The sequence below is a fragment of the Petaurus breviceps genome, unplaced genomic scaffold (genome assembly GCF_028583685.1).
Source record: "Petaurus breviceps papuanus isolate PSGF00001 unplaced genomic scaffold, PetGlider_PUasm1.0 37, whole genome shotgun sequence".
Classification (NCBI taxonomy): Eukaryota; Metazoa; Chordata; class Mammalia; order Diprotodontia; family Petauridae; genus Petaurus; species Petaurus breviceps.
The window spans coordinates 106,614,392-106,632,702 of record NW_027186296.1 but is presented as its reverse complement, the minus strand read 5'-3'; the positions used below and the strand labels follow the sequence as shown (position 1 = coordinate 106,632,702).

General features: G+C 40.2%; 1 protein-coding gene across 5 annotated transcripts in view; it reads left to right on the top strand.

The window, feature by feature from the left end:
- The window catches only part of CPEB3 (cytoplasmic polyadenylation element binding protein 3), a 184,166-nt gene that overhangs the window by 122,173 nt on the left and 43,682 nt on the right, over window positions 1-18,311 (top strand). For all 5 annotated transcript variants that reach the window (XM_069099228.1, XM_069099227.1, XM_069099226.1 and 2 more), the window contains one exon: window positions 6,657-6,775. In XM_069099228.1, coding sequence (XP_068955329.1) covers window positions 6,657-6,775 — 119 coding nt within the window. The remainder of the gene's footprint in view (window positions 1-6,656; window positions 6,776-18,311) is intronic.

Genomic DNA, 18,311 nt, shown 5'->3' with positions numbered 1-18,311 from the left:
TTGTTTTGATGATTACTGCTTTATTATACAGTTTGAGACCTGACATGTCTCAACTTTTTTCATTCAATAACAATTAAGCATTTCTGAGTTTACTTCCTGCTCCTCCTGAAGGGTTATGGCTGTCCCTCTGTGTATCGACCCATATAGTACCGCAAAAGCATCTGCCCAGATTGTGGAATGAGAGCCCAGATTATCTTCCACCTTACCTTCTCTTATTGCTCTGAGATTAGCTCAGAGCTGACTTGTGATTCAGGTGGTCAAAGGGAGAAATGGGCAGAGGTAAGAGAAGGATACTTATGCAGGAATGACTGGGTTACCATCGTCAGGATCAGTACAAAGTAAGGATCAGGAGCTACATATAAAACTCAGCCAGACTTTTTTTCATAGGATGGCTTATCATCATCTCTGAGAAGCACTATCAGAACTAGATGATCTAAGATGCTGCTTGAGACCTTCCCTATATATAATCTTATAAAGCCATAGGGTCACAGAAACCCAGCTGAGACCTTGATGAGGCCAATTCTCTTGTGATATTTGCATTTTATAACAAAGATGTCTTTAATATTCCTTTTGATAAAGGAATTATTATTCCCACATGAGACATACTGAATTTTTAATAGCTTCCCCAAGGTTTGATGGTTTGATGCCACTTACAAGAAAAGATGCTAAGAGGGGCGACCGGGTGGTGCAGAGAGTAAAGCGCCGGCCCTGGAGTCGGGAGGACACGGGATCGGTTCTGGCCTCAGATACTTAACACCCACACAAAAAAACTGGCTGTGTAACCTTGGGCAAGTTACTTAACCCCAATTGCTTTAAAAAAAAAAAAGAAAGGATGCCAAGTAACCGAGGGTTATTCTTTCTTGCTTTGCACCCAAGTAACCGAGGGTTATTCTTTCTTGCTTTGCACCCAAAGATTTTTGTATCTTTTATATATTTACACACACACACACACACACACACACACACACACACACTTTTTTAATCCCTCTCTCACCTAGCTTAGACATCTGGAAGCAATTTTGAATCTCTGATTTACTTAGCCTGAGTCCCAGCTTCCCACCCCCTACCCCATCTTTCCATTTGTCCAGAGCCATGTGTCCATTTACTATCCTTGACAGAGGTCCTGCCACTCATACTTTTTGCCTTGTTGACTGGCTCCCTCTTGTTCCATTGGCTGAGTCCTGGGGAATGGCTTGTCTTTGATCTGCTGCCTCTGCTTAGGGAAGCACCTTAGGTGATTGATAAGCCATGACACTGGCATAGGCTTGGGGCAGGGTGCTGTCCAGAACACACAGGGCAAAATGCAGCCACTACTCTATACCAATTTCCAGGACCTTCTTTCCAGAAATAGTCAAAACTCTCTCATTGCTTTATATCCTGCTAAGAAATGAAGCCTGTGTGACCAATGCAGACCTTTTCTACATCAGGTTCCAGGATCTTATCTGTCACATGCATCAGCATAATGTGACCTCCATCAAAAACCAAGCTTGATCCTATATCAGATTGCATGCCATCTTGGGGAAGGGGGAGGGAAGGAAAGGAGAAAGATTTAGAAGTCAAAACCTTATAAAATGAATGTTGAAAACTAAAAATAAACAAATAAAAGGTTAAAAAAATGAACATGATATTCCCCCTGTCATCTTCTTACTTCTGAAAGCTTTACCTCTTTTGGGGAGACTCAAGATCACATTAACCTCTTTTTTTTTGGCAATCACATTTGCATTTGTATCTGATATTGAGTTTTCAATATTTTAAACCCTAAGATCCTTTTCAGACAAGCTGCTTTCTAGCCATGCAGTCCTTCAGCTTCTATCAAATCCCTGACTCACCTAACATAGACCTCTGGAAGCAATTTTTAATCTCTGATTTACTTAGCCTGAGCCCCACCTTCCCTTGTGAAGCTGACTTTTTGGACCCAGATATAAGACTTGACATTTATCCTTTCTAAATTTCTCCATCTTAGATCCAGCCCAAGGTTCTAGCATTATTGATTTCTCTTTTGTCTGAGCTCCTCTAGTGATTGACATCTATACTGTTCATTGATATTTTTTCTAGGGAATAGGATTATAAGGTGCTTGAGAATGGAGACCATGCCTTGTATTACCCTGTAACTCTTGGTACCTTTATATATACCATGCATGTAATAAATACTTCCTGGCTGACCTTCACCACCCATTGGGATCCAATTTATCCCAAGGAACTTCAATTCTGGCTTGTCCTTGCAAAAGTAGATGGTCATTTTTCATTACCTTGCCCAACTCAATGTCATTTTGTTTTACTTTTATGTCTTCTCCCATTACCAATAACCCAGAAGAGCTATGTGGCTCACTGTCAAACAGGAGATGGCATGGAGAGAATGAAAATCCCCTCTCAAGGAGTGAATCTCAAATAGTCAACTTTGATGAGCAACTCTTCTTTGTCTGTGTCACTGTCAAACTGTTGATAAAGTGACTAATAACAATAATTGCTTATATGGGTATAGTACCTTAAGGTTTATAAAAAATTTTAATCTCTACAACCTGATAAAGTCAGTAGAATAATGATTTTTAACCTCATTTTACAGATGAGGAGATGGAAGTCCCAAGAGACATGACTTCTTCAGAGTCAGATATTTCATAAATGTTCGAGTTCTTTTTCCAGTAGCAGTTATGGTTTTATGTGTTTCCAGTGCCATTCCTTTTTTTACTCAGCTTTTGTCGTGTCCTATAGCGTGAACATGACATGGTTAGCCAGATTTAGATCCTCACTCTGTGGCCAAAGCTACATGGTTTATGAAGCCACTGAAAATACCAACATGGTCCTTAGCACCAGGAACATTTATAGAGTCCCCAAAGCCTTAGAAAACTTAAAGCTTTGAAATGAGTAACTGAGCGAGGGTTTCCCCTGGTAAGTGCAAGAAAAGATTTTTTTTTTTTGCTTTTGAAAGGCAGTTGCAATTGGGGTTAAGTGACTTGCCCAAGGTCACATGGCTAGTTTTTGTGTTAAGTGTCTGAGGCTGGATTTGAACTCAGGTCCTCCTGACTCCAGGGCTGGTGCTCTATTCACTGCACCACCTAGCCACCCCCAAGAAAAGATTTTATAGCTTAAAACAGCACTAAGATTTTTAGGATCCCCTATACATGCCTTTCAGCATTTTATAGGCATTATTCTCAAAACTAAGCCAGTGAACACTGCATGGCATAAGTATCATTATCCCCGTAAGACAGGAAGACTAATGCCGACGTTGGTGAGATGACTTGGTCATGATCGCATGTGAGTCACTGGGACTCTGTCCCATGTCTTCTGATTCCAGAGATTGGCTCTTTCTACTACTATGTGATGCTGTTACAAACTACTGATCCAATGGTGATAGCTCTTCATCAGTCTCCAAGAGCTATATCACCATCAGAATTAGAATGAGCCTGACCTCAATCTAGTCAGATTCTGTTACCAAGGCTGCTCGTTGGGAGAACCCATCATGAACATGATTAAACCTTTCAGTCTTATACATGCTGGCTTGACCCTGCTCTTGTGCCAAGAGGGCAGAATTGAATGTCAGGAATTCTTTTAGACCGTTGTGTGTGTGCATGTCTGTGTATGTGTTTTCATGTATACTTCTCAGAAGTACTTAGGTAAAAGTAAAAAACTTGAGGTTCTTAGAAAGCCCTTAGAAAGGGGCTTGCCAGGAAGTATAAAAAAGTTATTTAAACACAAATACTCCTTAGTTTCAATTAGTTCAGTGTTATATATTTTGAGAACATATAGCACATTTAATGAATAGTCAATAAATACATATAAATGAGTGACTTTGTTTTTCAACAAGGGTAAAAAACAGAGGGAATAGCAGTATATATGGGTTAAGAGAAATGAGAGTTCTGGAAGGTAGATAATTAGGGAAAACAGCCATTTCTCTTAGCCATGGAAGGTTTTGTGAAGAAACTAGCATTTCAAGGGCAGTTAGATTGATGAGAGAGGGTCATAGTTTATTGGCCTGGAGTCAAGGAACAAATACATTCTAGGCAAAAGGTTTAGAATGTATAGGAGGATCACCTGTTGAAAGATGTTTAATGTAACTGAAAGAAGAGGATGAGGTGAGATGGGACGTAATGTAACTGGCACTTACGATCAGTGATAATATATAGGATGTTAATACTAAAACGGCCCTACAGTGTTGGTTCTCAATTTTTTTTATTATAAGGACCCCATTTTAGCATCAAAATTACACAAATCCCATCAAAATTGTTAGTTTCTATTGGGAAAATATATGATAACCAATAGCTGCTTTTCAGTAATGTCTTTTAAAATAAATATTCCATAAATGCTTTTTTTACATCATTTCTATTTTCCAAAGACCAACCATCTCCACTATGTAACTCTTTCATGAAACAAGGAAGTACAGTTAAGCAAAACAAATGGACACATTGGCCATGTCTGAGCATGTATTCCCTATTGTATACTTATTGTCTGCTCTGTCTCTGGGAGGCAAAAGGCACTCTCCACCATCTGTCTTCTGAAGTCACTGCTGGTCTTAATCTTGCTTTTAAGTGAATTTCTGTTTCATGAATCACAACAGTTGCTACATACATTGGAAGGATAGTAATACATTTGTATGTGTGAGACATGATTCAATTTCCTCACCTCTTCCGATAAGTTCATGGATCAAAAGCAGGGAACTGCTATAGGGAAACTTTGATTTCTTTTCTTTTTTTTAAAAAAATTAATTTTTAGTTTCCAACATTCATTTTTATAAGATTTCGAGTTCTAAATTTTTCTCCCTCTCTCCCCTCCTCAAGATGGCATGCAATCTAATATACACTATACATGTATAATCATATTAAACATATTTCCACGTTAGTCGTGTTGTGAAAGAAGAATCAGAACAAAAGGGAAAAACCACAAGAAAAGAAAAAAAACACAAAAAAAGGAGAAAATAGTATGCTTTGATCTTCATTCAGACTCCATAGTTCTTTCTCTGGATGTGGATAGCATTTTCCATCATGAGTCTTCTGGAATTATCTTAGATCACTACATTACTGAAAAGAGTTAAGTCTATCAAAGTCAGTCTTTGTACAGTGTACCTACCTAGTTCTGCTCACTTCACTCAGTATCAGTTCATACAAGTCTTTCCAGTTTTTCTGAAATCCACCTGCTTGTTCAGCCATTCCTAACTTATGGGCATGCCCTCAACTTCTAGTTCTTTGCCACCACAGAAAGAGTCGCTAGAAATATTTTTGTAGGTGTGGGGGAGACCTTTCTTTCAACTCTGAGGTAGGGAAATTAGGGAATCCAAAACAATAGTGTTAATAAGCCATCCTAGACCAAATTAATAATGTCTGTAAGATGAAGGAAGTGGAGATTAGTTGAAAACCTCGAGCAATAAATAACTCATAAGTGCCCTCAAATTCTTTAGAAACTCTGTCAACATGCAAGCAATTTATATATTAATTATCCATTGTTCTTACATTACCAATCTATGAATTTGTGTACCTGAAAATAATTTTAATTTTTTTTTGAAACCTACAAATCAAACTTTAGTCGGTTTAGACCAGCATTTATAAATTAATGACATTTATATGTTAAATTTACATATAATTTATGTATCTGTACACACACACATATGTAAATGTGTGGGTTTGGTTATGTTGTATGGATGGTACTTTTACATTTATCTGAAAGCTTATTGTTTGCAGAGGCCTATAGAACTCAGACCTTTGCCTTGAAAAAGGTTTATAATCCAAAGGGGAAAAAATTTGTACTCAACGGGGAAAAAATCGACACATTTAATTAAAAAAGCAATGAATAAGTCCTTTTTATAGCTTTGTTCCCATTTGAGAACATTCTTGTGCAAGTTTGAGATCTGTGGGTATACTTTTTCTTAGGCTTTCATTGCAAAGTGGTCTATGTATTTAGTGGATTGATTTCAATATGTACGTACACTATTGGTAAAGAAGATAATGAGGAAGGCCATGAGAAACTTTTCCCAGTGGGTGCATCTTTTTTATTCCTTTAGAGAAGGCTTCTCAAGATTGTGGTCACTTTGCCTACCTATAATTTTAGTTCAGGGAAGTTCAGCGGGGAGAGTTTTGCTTTAGTGCTGAGCTCCCTATCTCTCTTGAAAACCCAAGGTAGGCCTATTGTACTTGGAGAATGTCCACTTCTCACCACTAAGAATCAGTAGAGGAAAAAAGCCATGAGTGACAATGGTAGCTTCTAAAAGTTTCTTGAAAAAATATTGATATCTTTTCCTTTTGACTTCAGCTATTTCTCACTATACCCCACTTCTGGCCCTAACAAAGAAAAAATATTGAGCATAATTTACAGACACTGTGACCCCATCTGTCAGCAGTAAACAATGGGCTTTTCTACTTGTGTGGTTGCAGGGGCTTTAGCAGAAGAAAACAAAGAAAGAAATCGGCCCAAAAGGAGCTTTGGAACCCTGTCGCTAGGTGGATGCTGGGAGGCGAGTAGGTGTCGGTTACTGGCGAGATAATGTCCAGTCCTGGTTTTTGGTTAACCGGAGTGTCTGTGAGATCAGCTTAGTGAAACATTCATTGTAAGCTGTGAGGTCTCTATCCTATTGATGGTTCTTAGGTTTTGCTAAGGAGGTTAAAATAAAGTCTTTCTCAGATGAATTTACTGATTCCCTGTTTCTCTCCTTTTTGTTTTGTCTCTCCAAGGCTATGCCTTTCTGCTGTTCCAGGAGGAAACCTCAGTACAAGCTTTGATAGATGCCTGTCTAGAAGAAGATGGTAAACTTTACTTGTGTGTGTCAAGCCCTACCATAAAAGATAAACCGGTAAGTAATCCCTAGTCACCTGTTCCTTCATTCCAGAGCATGTAGACCTAGAATGGATGCTCTCCTCCTCCTTATTACTGTATCACTTAGCACTGAGATCCTCTTACCCAGGATAACATTTGCATGCAGCAGAATTATAGTTTCGGCGTTGAAAAGCTAATGGCAAATTATTCAGGACTTTATGCTACCTTTGGATCTCTCTCACTCTATAAATAGATGTGCCATAGTCTCTCATTTTAGGACTCTGGTGAGGTAATTGATGTTAAAATCTAGATTGAAGTAAGAGTGATCTTCAGCATTCTTGGCAACTGTCTTCTATAATTGGATCAGAGTAGAATTAAAAAATTGTGATCACAATCATCAGTATTTACATACTTATATAAGCAGGGAACTGTTGTACATTTCATCCAAAGCCAGTTACATAGACCTAGTCCTTACCCTCTTAGAAGCTCAGAATATTAGACCTATAATATCAGCATTGACCAGTGTTATACTGGTCAGAATTTTTTAGGATTTAACACCTAGAGTTGTCGTATAAACCAGGAGATGGTACATTTGAGTATAGGTTTGGGTGCTGTCACTTATTCAAAACTGTGGCTTAGATGTCTGTGATTGCCTTGGCATAGAGGGTGAGAGAAAGCTGTTAGGAAAGGAAAACTTCCTCCAGTGAAGGAAGGTATTGTAGAGAAGGTACAGTGGTAAGGGGGGAAGAGAATTGAAAGAACTTGGTCACCTCCATGACAAAGGTAAGGAATGATGGTACAGGAGCATAATTTGAAGGCAAGTAACCAGGGGTGGGATATTTTTAATATAGGGAGGGCCTGTCCAGAAGAATGGGCAGAGGATTCAAGGATTCCAGCTTATCTGGGCCAACTGGTTTGAGGGACTTTGTAGCAGAAGATAAGGCATGTAGGCTGCAATGGGTGATGGCATCAGACTACAGGTTTAGGGGAGGAGGAGTCAGTAGATTAATGCTATGTGGCCATCATTAGCTGGGAGGATGGCGTGGAGAGTAACAGCATTAAAAGCCAGGAAACTTACAGTCCCTATGGGAGGGTCTTGTAGAAGCAGAGTCACTGAGGTAGTTTAAGGATAATGTACTGTGCTTGAATACTGTGAGCAATTAGCCAGGTTCCAAGTTAGCATGAAAGGGCTAAAAGGGTGGAACAAGGCTTGGTGAAATAAGGGAGCAGGAATGTAGCGTGGGTTTGACTGGGGAGTTCTAAGTTTTGGAGCCAGGGAAAGAGTTGGGTCTAGGGTCATGATGTGGAGAGGGAGGAAGGAGCTTGTATCTCATCTGAACAAAGTGCTGAAGACTTCAGGAGAGTGTTTGGAAGAACCTGGGGGCTTCGGCAAAATGGTGAAATGGCTGGGAGCTAGTTTGCGTTACCTCTAGGTTTGTAACTGGGAAGGTGATTTCTTATCAGATAGTGTTTGGTTGGAGTAAATGAATACAAGTGTGAAGTGTCAAAAACCACTATTTTATGTTGTCTGCCTTCAGAAGTAATCCCCTGCTCCCCAACTCCATGTAGTACAGTATCTGTGCGCATGAAGTAGAATAAAGACCTGACTCATCAACAGGGGAGGAACATGGACAAGATCATGGGTCCAGAGTGAACATGAGGATTGTTTCTTTGAGCCTATGGATAGGATTCTTGTGAGGGGTAAATTTAGCTAAAACATCAGAAATCCAACTGAACCAGTGGTTACTTATATAAAAGACTACTCGGTACAAAACACTGGACTTGGAATCAGTGCTACTGAGGTTCCCATCCTTTCCCAAATATTTATCAGCTAGATGACCATGGACAAGTCCCTTTCCTCTCTAAGTGTCAGTTTCCTTATCTGCAGAATGGGAATAATAATAGTAATAATCCTTGTGCTACCAGCCTCAGAAAGTGTTGTCAAGAAAGTGCTTTGCAAACCTCAAAGTGTTAGAGCAATGTGAATTGTTGTTCTTAGCATTAAGTGTGGCAGTGTGTCATATGGTAAATTCTGTTTGGAAGCCTAGGCAGTGTAGTGACGCTGTCAGAAAGTGTAGGTTTTTTTTTTTATTGCAGGTAGTTGAAAGGGTGCTGCCATTGGCACATGATTAGTATTGAAGTGCCCACTAGCAATTATACACTAGAGCTCCCTTAAGCCTGCTAGAGGGGACCCCTGTTCCCTGGAAACCACCTAATAGGCTCCAATAGTAAAGAAATTTTTCACCTGTGTTGCTAAAACATGCCACAGATTCCCACAGATTCAGGTCTGTTTCACTTCAGTAGAAATAATACTAAGGCTTTGTTTCAGTAAGAATAATACTGAGAAAGCTTCCCTTCAATGGAAACAATGCTAACCCCTTAGAAACATATTCTGTTGCTAGCAATCACACTGTCTATAAAATTATGTCTAACAGAAAGCTCGCTGCTGTCTTTCGGTCTGAGAGGCAGTCCTGGCCGGTTAATAAACACTCCTATCAAATTATAATTGGCCTAGCTGTCCTGTTATGTCTCGGTGTCCATTACAGTATAGATTGTTTTTATTGTAAACAGACCTAATACCCTTGGCTTTAAGGATTCTTGAAAATGTGGAAGATGGTATAGTACAGAGGGAAATATGCTAATTCTGAAGTCAGAGGACAGGGCTCAATTGCTACTTTTTATCTCTGTGACCTTGGGCAAATCACATAGCCTCTGTGGGCCTCAGTTTCTTCTTTTGTAAAATGAGACAGTTGAACTAGAGGGCCTCTGGAGCCCCTTACAGCTCTACATCCTGTGATTAGTGGAGTTTTCTATTATAGAAATAATATAGTGTATATGTATCCTCAAATTTATGTCTTGTATTTTCTTTTTGGGAGCATTAATAAGTCTTTACATTGCAATACTTTGGATCTGCATGTAGCTGGTGTGGGTTGTGCCCTGTATTCATGTCTTCACACCAAGAACTTACCACATAAATTAGCAGAATGAAATTTTTGATGACGGAATGATTGTTTTCAAACCCTTATAACTCCAGTTTCCCACTCTTTTTACCTTGCTTGTAAGTCTTCATATGACCCAGTTTTGTATTCCAAGCCCACTGGCCCCACACCTTTCTTCCTTATTGCTTTTAACTCTAGTCTCACAAACCCTTTAAGCCTCCTTTGGCTCTGTTTGCCTCCAACCCAAGCCACTCGTCCTAGTACACTTTTGGTTTGTTGTGCAGAGGTCATCCTGGAGACCTGGATCTCCATAATACCTACTCACTCAGTTCTAGGCCTTCCCTCTATTTCATGAACATGCCAGAAGACAGAGGATGGGGTACAAGGCTGACTCCAGCAAAAATTTTGGAGTCACACCTCCTTTTCTGTGCCCCTCTCTTTCATTTCATAGATTTCCTTTCCCCCAAGTCCCAGGGTGCCAGAGCCCCAATAGCCTTAGCACATTTTCCACTGTCATAGCCCCTTCCAGGCCTGCTGTCCTCCAAAATGGTCCATGCTCCAAGTTCCAAAATTACTGTTCAGTTCAATAAGCATTTATTAAATATCTATGCCCAAGGCACTGTAGGCCACTTAATTAATTCTTTCCTTCCCCACACCATCAAAACTCTTATACTTTAACTGTGGAGCAGCAGAAAGAGGTTTGGAGTTAGAACCAACAGGCCTAGTTTTATGTCCTGGCTCAGTTTCTTACCTCTGCATCTTGGGTAAGCCACTTAGATTCTGTGGTCCTCAGCTTCCTAATCTATTTTTTAAAAAATCATGGGAAAGATTGGTTTCTCTGAGATTCTTTTCAAATATATACCTGGAATTTTTTATTCTATTATTTTACACCACCCTTTTATAAGGATTCCCATTCTTTTTCTGTGAATTAGTTTTATTAGATTGCTTTTCTAACACCTAACACTAAGATCTAAGTGGTTGGTAGCTTCCCTCCTCTTCCTCTCACAAATTTCCTGCTCTCAAGCCCCATTGAAGATGCTGACATCCATAGTTTTCCCCTTTCCCAGCATGGAATGCCCATAACCTAGACCTTTCTTTTGAAAAATAGTTTTATACAGGTGATGGCCAAGAATTTAGGAAAGGCCCTCAATGCATTGGTGGACTTCCTTTGTAGGATTTATGGGAAGGTATAAGAATAATAGTAATGAGTCCCTTACGTACATTCTCACTTAATTCTCAAAGTCCATGAATTAGGTACCAGAGATATTATGTCTGTTGTGCAGGGGAAGAAATTGAGGCCCAGAAGTTGTGACTTGCCCATGGTCATGCAAGTAGTCAGAGATGAGATTAAATCCAAGTCTTTATGACTCCCCAACTCTGGCCTTCTTTTCATCTCACAGCATCTCTTGGACAAGAATTGGGCAGGCACGGAAGGCTATGACTTCCACTATTGGAGAGGGAGACCACCTCTAGTCACATACTTTTTGTTTCAAGAGATCCTACCCTCCCAGATCCTCAAGGCCACCACAGAGTACATTCCCCTCCAACAAGCAAGTCTTCTGAATAGAGTGATTACAACTCATAGTCCGTGCAATCATCTATTTTTAATGACTGATTTATTGTTAATGGAAAAGATGAGAGACAGCTTGGTGGAGTGGATGGAGAGCTGGACTGAGACACGAGATCTGGGCTTGAACAATGTGTGTTTTAATTGTGATCGTTTGATACGATGTCTATTGCTTTGGACCTCCATTCTGTTGTCTTTTAACATGGTCTTTATTCACAGTGTGGTCATCATTGCATATATGGATTGTCTTTTTGCCTCTGTTTTTTTTTTCACTCTGACCAGGTGTGAATAGTTGACAGGTGTACCCTCTGCTCAGGTGCTGGGGGCTAAAGTGGGGGTGGACATTAGAGGCCCAGGGCCAGGCTTAGTATAAGGTAAAACAGTCTTATCCAATTAGCACAGTCTGGGCTGCAGGCTCTGGACAAGAAGCTGGTAGAGAAGCGGAAGAAGAGTCTGTGGTGCCTAGCTTTAAGAATTTGGGAGCTGTGATTGGCTGAGAGACAGACAGGCAGACAGACAAAGAGACAGAGAGAGGACAGATATGAATGTGATATATGTGCAAGAAGAGCCTGGCTACTGGGCTTCTTCTGGGATAGATCTCTGGTGTCTTCAGAAGGGCATCAGAACTGATTCCCATTTCCCTTTCCTCTCCCCCCAACTGCACCCATAAATATTTGTTTCAGCAGTGTATAAATAATGCTGTTAAGGGTACAGTAACTTAGAGAGGCAACTGGTGTTCAGTGAGTGAAGCTTGGACTTTGGAAGAGATGGGTTTGATCTTAGCTTGGCTGCTTATTACCTCTGTGATTTTGAACAGTTCAGTCCCCTTCGTCTCCTCACGTGTAAAATAAAGAGGTTGTACTAGATGGTAGCCATATATCCTCCCAGAAATAAATTCTATTATTATGAATTTCTATAAAGTACTTTATAAAGGCACCTAGGTAGTGCAGCAGAGAGAGTGCTGGGTCATCAGTCAAGACCTGAGTTCAGTTCCCTCCTTAGATACTTATTAGCTGTGTGACTCTGGGCAAGTCACTTAATATCTGTGTGCTTCATGTTCCTCATCAGCAAAATGAACATAATCTCCTGTCTCTCAAGGTTGTTGTTGGGTCAAATTAAATAATATTTGTAAAGCTCTTTTCAAACCTTATAGCACTATATAAATGCTAGCTATTATTATTGTTACTATCATTAATTTTTACACCTAATTACCATGTAGCACAGTAGTTATTATGGGGCAGCTGGATGGCTCAGTGGATAGAGCACTGGGCCTGGAGTCAGGAAGACATGAGTTCAAATTTGGCCTCAGACACATAGTCTGTGTGACCCTGAGCAAGTCACTTAACTTTGTTTGCTTCAGTTTCGTCATTTCTAAAATGAGATGGAGAAGGAAATGGTAAACCATTCTAATATTTTTGCAAAAAAAAAACAAATAAACCCCATAAGGGGTCACAAAGAGTCAGACACAACTGAAAAATGACTAAGCATCAATAAATGAATAAACATCAGGCGTATCATTGTGTGGAATCACAAAGTTTTGTTGGGCTACAACATAGTTTACATATCCCTAGTCATGTTAGTTTGTTGCTCACACAGAATTGTCGTTTGCCTGAAACTCTAAAATAGAGGTATGTAGAAAGAAAGACAGTTGAATGCCCCGGGCATAGAAAGGCCAGTTCTCCATTTGTTGCTTCCTCCAAACTCTCTTGAATGTTCATTCATCTCTTTTTTTTTCTTTTTTTGGAGGGCAATTGGGCTTAAGTGACTTACCCAAGGTCCCATGGCTAGTTTGTGTTAAGTATGTGAGGCTGGATTTGAACTCAGGTCCTCCGGACTCCAAGGCCAGTGTACCACCTAACCACCCCCTGTTCATTCATCTCTTGATTCCATTTAGATATTTTCCATGAGTACATTTTCATTACATATTCTTATTAAATGTCTGCTTTGTATAGGGCACCCATCTAGGCTCTAGGAATCAGGCCACATTTTGAGTATTATAAAAAAATTCATTCATGGAGAAATAGCATGGCATAGTGCAGAATTGTCAAACATGCAACAAAACATACTAGATTAAAATGTAATTGGGAAATGTTTAACAAGGAGAAATACAGCAGAATATAGTTAGTGTCAGTATGTGGTTTTCTAAGTCATGTGACTGACAGAGATCCTTATTTAGGGTTTCAGTTTGAGTTTGACACCACTGGTATAGGGGATAGAATGCTGGGCCTAGAATCTAGAAGACCTGGACTCAGTTACCACCTCCAGCATTTTCTAGCTGTATAATCACGGGCAAGTTGTGACCTTTCTTATCTTCACTTTCCTTATCTGTGAAATGGGATTAACAACACCCATAGTATCTAGCTCACAGGGTTGCTATGAGGGTTGGCCTCAAATGAGATCAAGTACATAAGGCACTTGGCAAATATATCATTTGGTTGTGGGAGGCAGTAGGAGACAGGGGAGCACATGCTGGATTTGGAATTTGGATTTGAATTCTGACCTGTGCCACTTAAGGTCTATGTGATCTTGGGCAAGTCACTTAATCTCTAAGCCTCATTTTCCTCATCCATTAGAATGTAAGCTTCTTGAGAGTAAAGGATTTTTTCATTCTTTGTCTTTGTGCTCAGTACTCAGCATGGCGCCTGGCTTAATAAATGCTTGTGGGTTGGTTGATCTGTAAAATGAAGGGATTGGAATAGATGGTCTTTTCCTTATCCACAATCTAGTAGCAGTGAATTAAGTTCAATTCAACAAACACTTATTAAGTGTCTAATATATTCTGAGCATCACAGTAGGTTCTAGGGATGCAAATTTTAAAAGAGTACCGTCCCTGCCTCAGGAACTTACATTATGCCACCAAGGTGCTATACTATTCTCTTCTTTTCTCTAAAAACTTCTTAAAATTTTTCAGGTCCCCACATAGTCTCTCCCATCTCCCAGAAGCCCCACTGTGGCAATTTCCTAGTCTTTTGGTCTTATCTCTCTCCTCTCATCCAGATGTTTGAAGAGGTTGCTTGGTAGCAGCAACATGTAGAAATGTCTCCCTGTGCTTTTCTTTAGGGAATAGAGGTAGAGATGTCTAACATCCATTCTTCCCTTTCTCCCTGATCTTCTAAGGGGAACAATAAAGAATAGCCAGCCAGTTGATGTTACTCTGTCCTGAGTTCTCTACTGCTGACCTGAGAAAGGCAGATTAGAGACTGCCATATTGAGAGCCTCCGACCTTCTGCAGCATCATACACATGCCCACATAGCAAAGCCATCTGTAAGGCAGGCTGAAGTGTCTTTGCCCCAGGGCAACAGAATTTAGAGGGCACTGCCAGTGCTTTTACTCCTTTATTGGATAGAAACAACTGAGTTTTATGTCTAGATAGCAAGAAGAAAGTATTAAAACAGGAGCTACTTGATCTCATGCTTCTTCCCCCAAATCCCTTTGGCCACACTCCAGGTGAGCTCCTCCATGGTCCAACCTGGTTTTAGTCCTTCCCAGAAGTTGCTTGAAGGTCCTCAATTTGTTATCTCCCCACCCCCTGGGTAAGCTGAGGTCTCTCTTCTTCCTCTCCTCCCATCTCCCTCCTTCAATACCTGAACTTGTCTGGAAAAATTCATTTGAGAGTTCCTTTGTTTAATAGCTATATATATATATACACATGTATGTACATACTGCTGTAAATGTAGCTAATAATATATATATATATATATATAATTTTTTTTACCAAAACCCAACCATATTCATTCTTGTATGGTCTTCATTATAACTATGTAAGGTAGGTGGGATGGATTGTGTTATCATCATTTTATGGATGAAGAAACTGAAGCTAATTGGGAAGTTGGCTTACCCAAAGTTATAGGTGTAATAAGTGATCTAGGAAAGTCTACTTGCCTGGGAAAGTAGACAACCCACACCCCATCTACTGCACCCTGAGCTTAGACAGAAATCCCAAACCTGAGTAAGAAGAAATAGGTAGCAAATCCTCTGTAGCAACAAGCCAGTGAAGGCTGAAAACACCTCTTGGGGCTAAATTTAACATTCTTACCACACACAAAAGTAAGGCATACATGCACTCATATCCCTCATGTTAGGCAAAGACAGAATGACATTACTTCATCACTATTTTCCTACCATAGGTTCCTCAAACAGCATCCTTAAATATTGTGTGGGTTCTGACTGCCCCAAACTGTCTGTGTGACTTTAAGCAAGTCTATTAAATTTTTTAGGCCCAACTATTTCTCCCACCTGTAAAATGAGAGGGTTAGAATCTTTAATAAACTTTCTAACTGGAAAAACCATTATTCTGGAGTTTAACTCCTTTCCTCTTGACCTCTTATTTCCAAGAATTCAACAAAAAGCCAGTTTCCTTATTTGGTTCTAAAAACTTATCTTTTATAATATTCCATAGAGGATGATGGACTTGGAATCAAAGTTCTGTGCTCAAATGCCAGCTCTTCTGCTCAAGTTAGCTGTGTAACCATGGACAAGGAATTTACTTCAGTGAACCTTGTGGGGGGTCTTCATCTGTAAAATTGGAATATTTGCATTGTGTATCTCAGAGGTTTGCTGTGACTAAAGTGCTTTTTAGATGATAAAGTACTTTGTAAAATAGTTGTAGCGAGTACTGCCATCTTAAAATATTTGAACTTAAAAACTATTGAACCAGGCTTCTCTCCACTTCATTCCACAAACATTTATTAAGCACCTTTCTGAGAAACATGAAGGCAAAGATGAAATAGCCCCTCCCCTCAAGGAGTTTACATTCCAGTGGAGGGAGAGGAGAGAATCCAACAGGTACACAAGTAATTACAAAGTTATGTGCTAAGCAACAATGATGTAATTCTAAGAGAAACACAGTTGGGGTTAGGTATGTAAAGGCTGCAGGAAGGAAAGGAGCATGAACTAGCCTTGGGAGGAAGGTGAGAGGAGGACTCAGTCAATTAGGGACTATTACAGGTGTCATGAATGTCAGTGTTGCTTGTAAGCCAGAGAAGAAACTGCCCTTTCGAACCACATTTAGTGGATTCAGAGAGCTAATGATGGGCCTGAAAGTGTGACATTTATTCCCGGGTTGTCCCTTAGACCTTGGCAGAGTGTGATTTCTCATGGGCTGACATCTTGCATATATTAGGTCCATGGTGAAATTCTAATGAGCGAGTCAGACTGACCCTTACAAACCTTGATCCATTATCAGCTGGTCCTGAAGTAACACATCTGTGCATGTACTAGAACATCTCAGTCAGTTGGATTAACTCCTTTGGGTCAGAAGCTCAGACTGTTTCTGTTCCTGGATCACTATCCTTGACACTTTTTATAGCTACTTGGATGAAGTTGCTTGATCTAACAGGTACAGAAGCAATTTGTTAATGCATTAAGAAAACATGGAAATGATGAGAGTGAATGCAGATTTGGAGTGTGGCAGATGGTTAAGTATCATGTGAAAACCATTTGAATTTTCTAGACCATAAGATACCCCATCTTCTTTTTTTTTTAATTGGAGCTAGTAATCTGTGTTCACACTTTCTAAGTGGTCTAGAAAATAACTGGGCTCTCAATTAAAAAGCACTTGTTTAGTTTAGGTTCTTTGGGGAAGATATCATCCTGCAGTCACATGGAACTCATGCTTCCTGCCCCTCCTCGTCCTGTCCTGTCTCTCTGCTGTTCACTCTCAAGGAAGAAATCAGGAAGTCACGCTGCAGCCCTAGCATTCAAAGACATCGGCAAGACACCTGTGGAAACTGAAGCAACCATTCATACTCAGGCCAAATCACTCTCACAAGCCTCATTTTAAAATCTCTTGAGAAGGTATGTGATGACGAATTGAGAGGAGCCAGGGAAAAGAATTTGAAAGTGAAGGGACCTGGGCATGTAGCCACTAAGTCACTTCTGAATCACAGAGAATCTCCTTGAGCTGAGGGTTCAGAGATGTTGGGAACCCTTCGAGATGAAAATCCACCAATGCCTCATTGATTTGCATAATCCTTCTGAAACTGTTAAGCAGATCAATTCTGTCAGCTTTAACCAGGTGTAGAAGTTGAAGTCACCATTGCAGATGCCTGATCATCTCTTTTAACAAATGGGTTACAGTTTTTAAAAAATACTACTGGTTTAGGTAAAGTGCTTCATTCACAGCCATAACCATGGAAGGTAAGCAGTAGTATCCCCATTTGATAAACAGGGAATAAGACATATAGAGAGGTTTTGTGACTTGCTTGCAGTTCCTGGCTAGTAAATCTGGGGTGAGGCCAGGAGACCTCTACATCACATTTGGGATTATAAACAGAACTGACCAGTTCTGACTAGAATGTCACTAACAGTCCCCAAAATACACTCTTATCAGTACTTAACTTTAATCCTTTTGGTAGATAAGGAGCCAAAATGAACCTCCTATCTGTAGGAACAATATCTCTTGCTCCCCAGGCAGAGAGAATCAGGGGACTACGTTGTGGCATTGATAGTTTCTGGTCATCAGCAGACATTATCCTCTATTGTAAAGTCACTTCTGTGATTTTTCATAAACTACAGCATTAACCACCAAACTGTCCAGGACTCTTTTCATGGTGCAGTTTTTTTTTTTTTAAAGCATAAGCCCAGTCCTAAGTTTGGAAACATTATGAAACAGTATCCAGAATGCTCCATTTGAATCATTAATCAGTAGCTGGCAGGATCCCAGGGGTGTTGTCATGGCCTACTGTTCTTTCTTAGAACACTGGCGGGGATGGAGCATGACCGACCATCAGGCAGGGCTCAGCAGCCCTGGCACAAAGGTCTCTGGGCTGCAGGATCCACTCTTAACCTTGGGGTGCTTCTATCAGCCTTTGAGGTTCAAGTCCATACAAAGGCAAGCCAAAGGGAACTCTCCTGGCCCGTAGCTGTCCTACAAGGACTTTGCAGGGCTGAGTAGCTCCCTTAAGAGATCAGTTCATTCTTGGTTCATTCTGGAGTTCTAATCTGCTCGGTATGAGAGAAAAGAGAAGAGAAGCGGAACGATTACTTGTCAGAGAATTTCATAACTTCTCTGGGAGGCCCTTTCTTCCTTGGCCAGATTAGGTCTGACCTTGGAAACCTAAGAGGA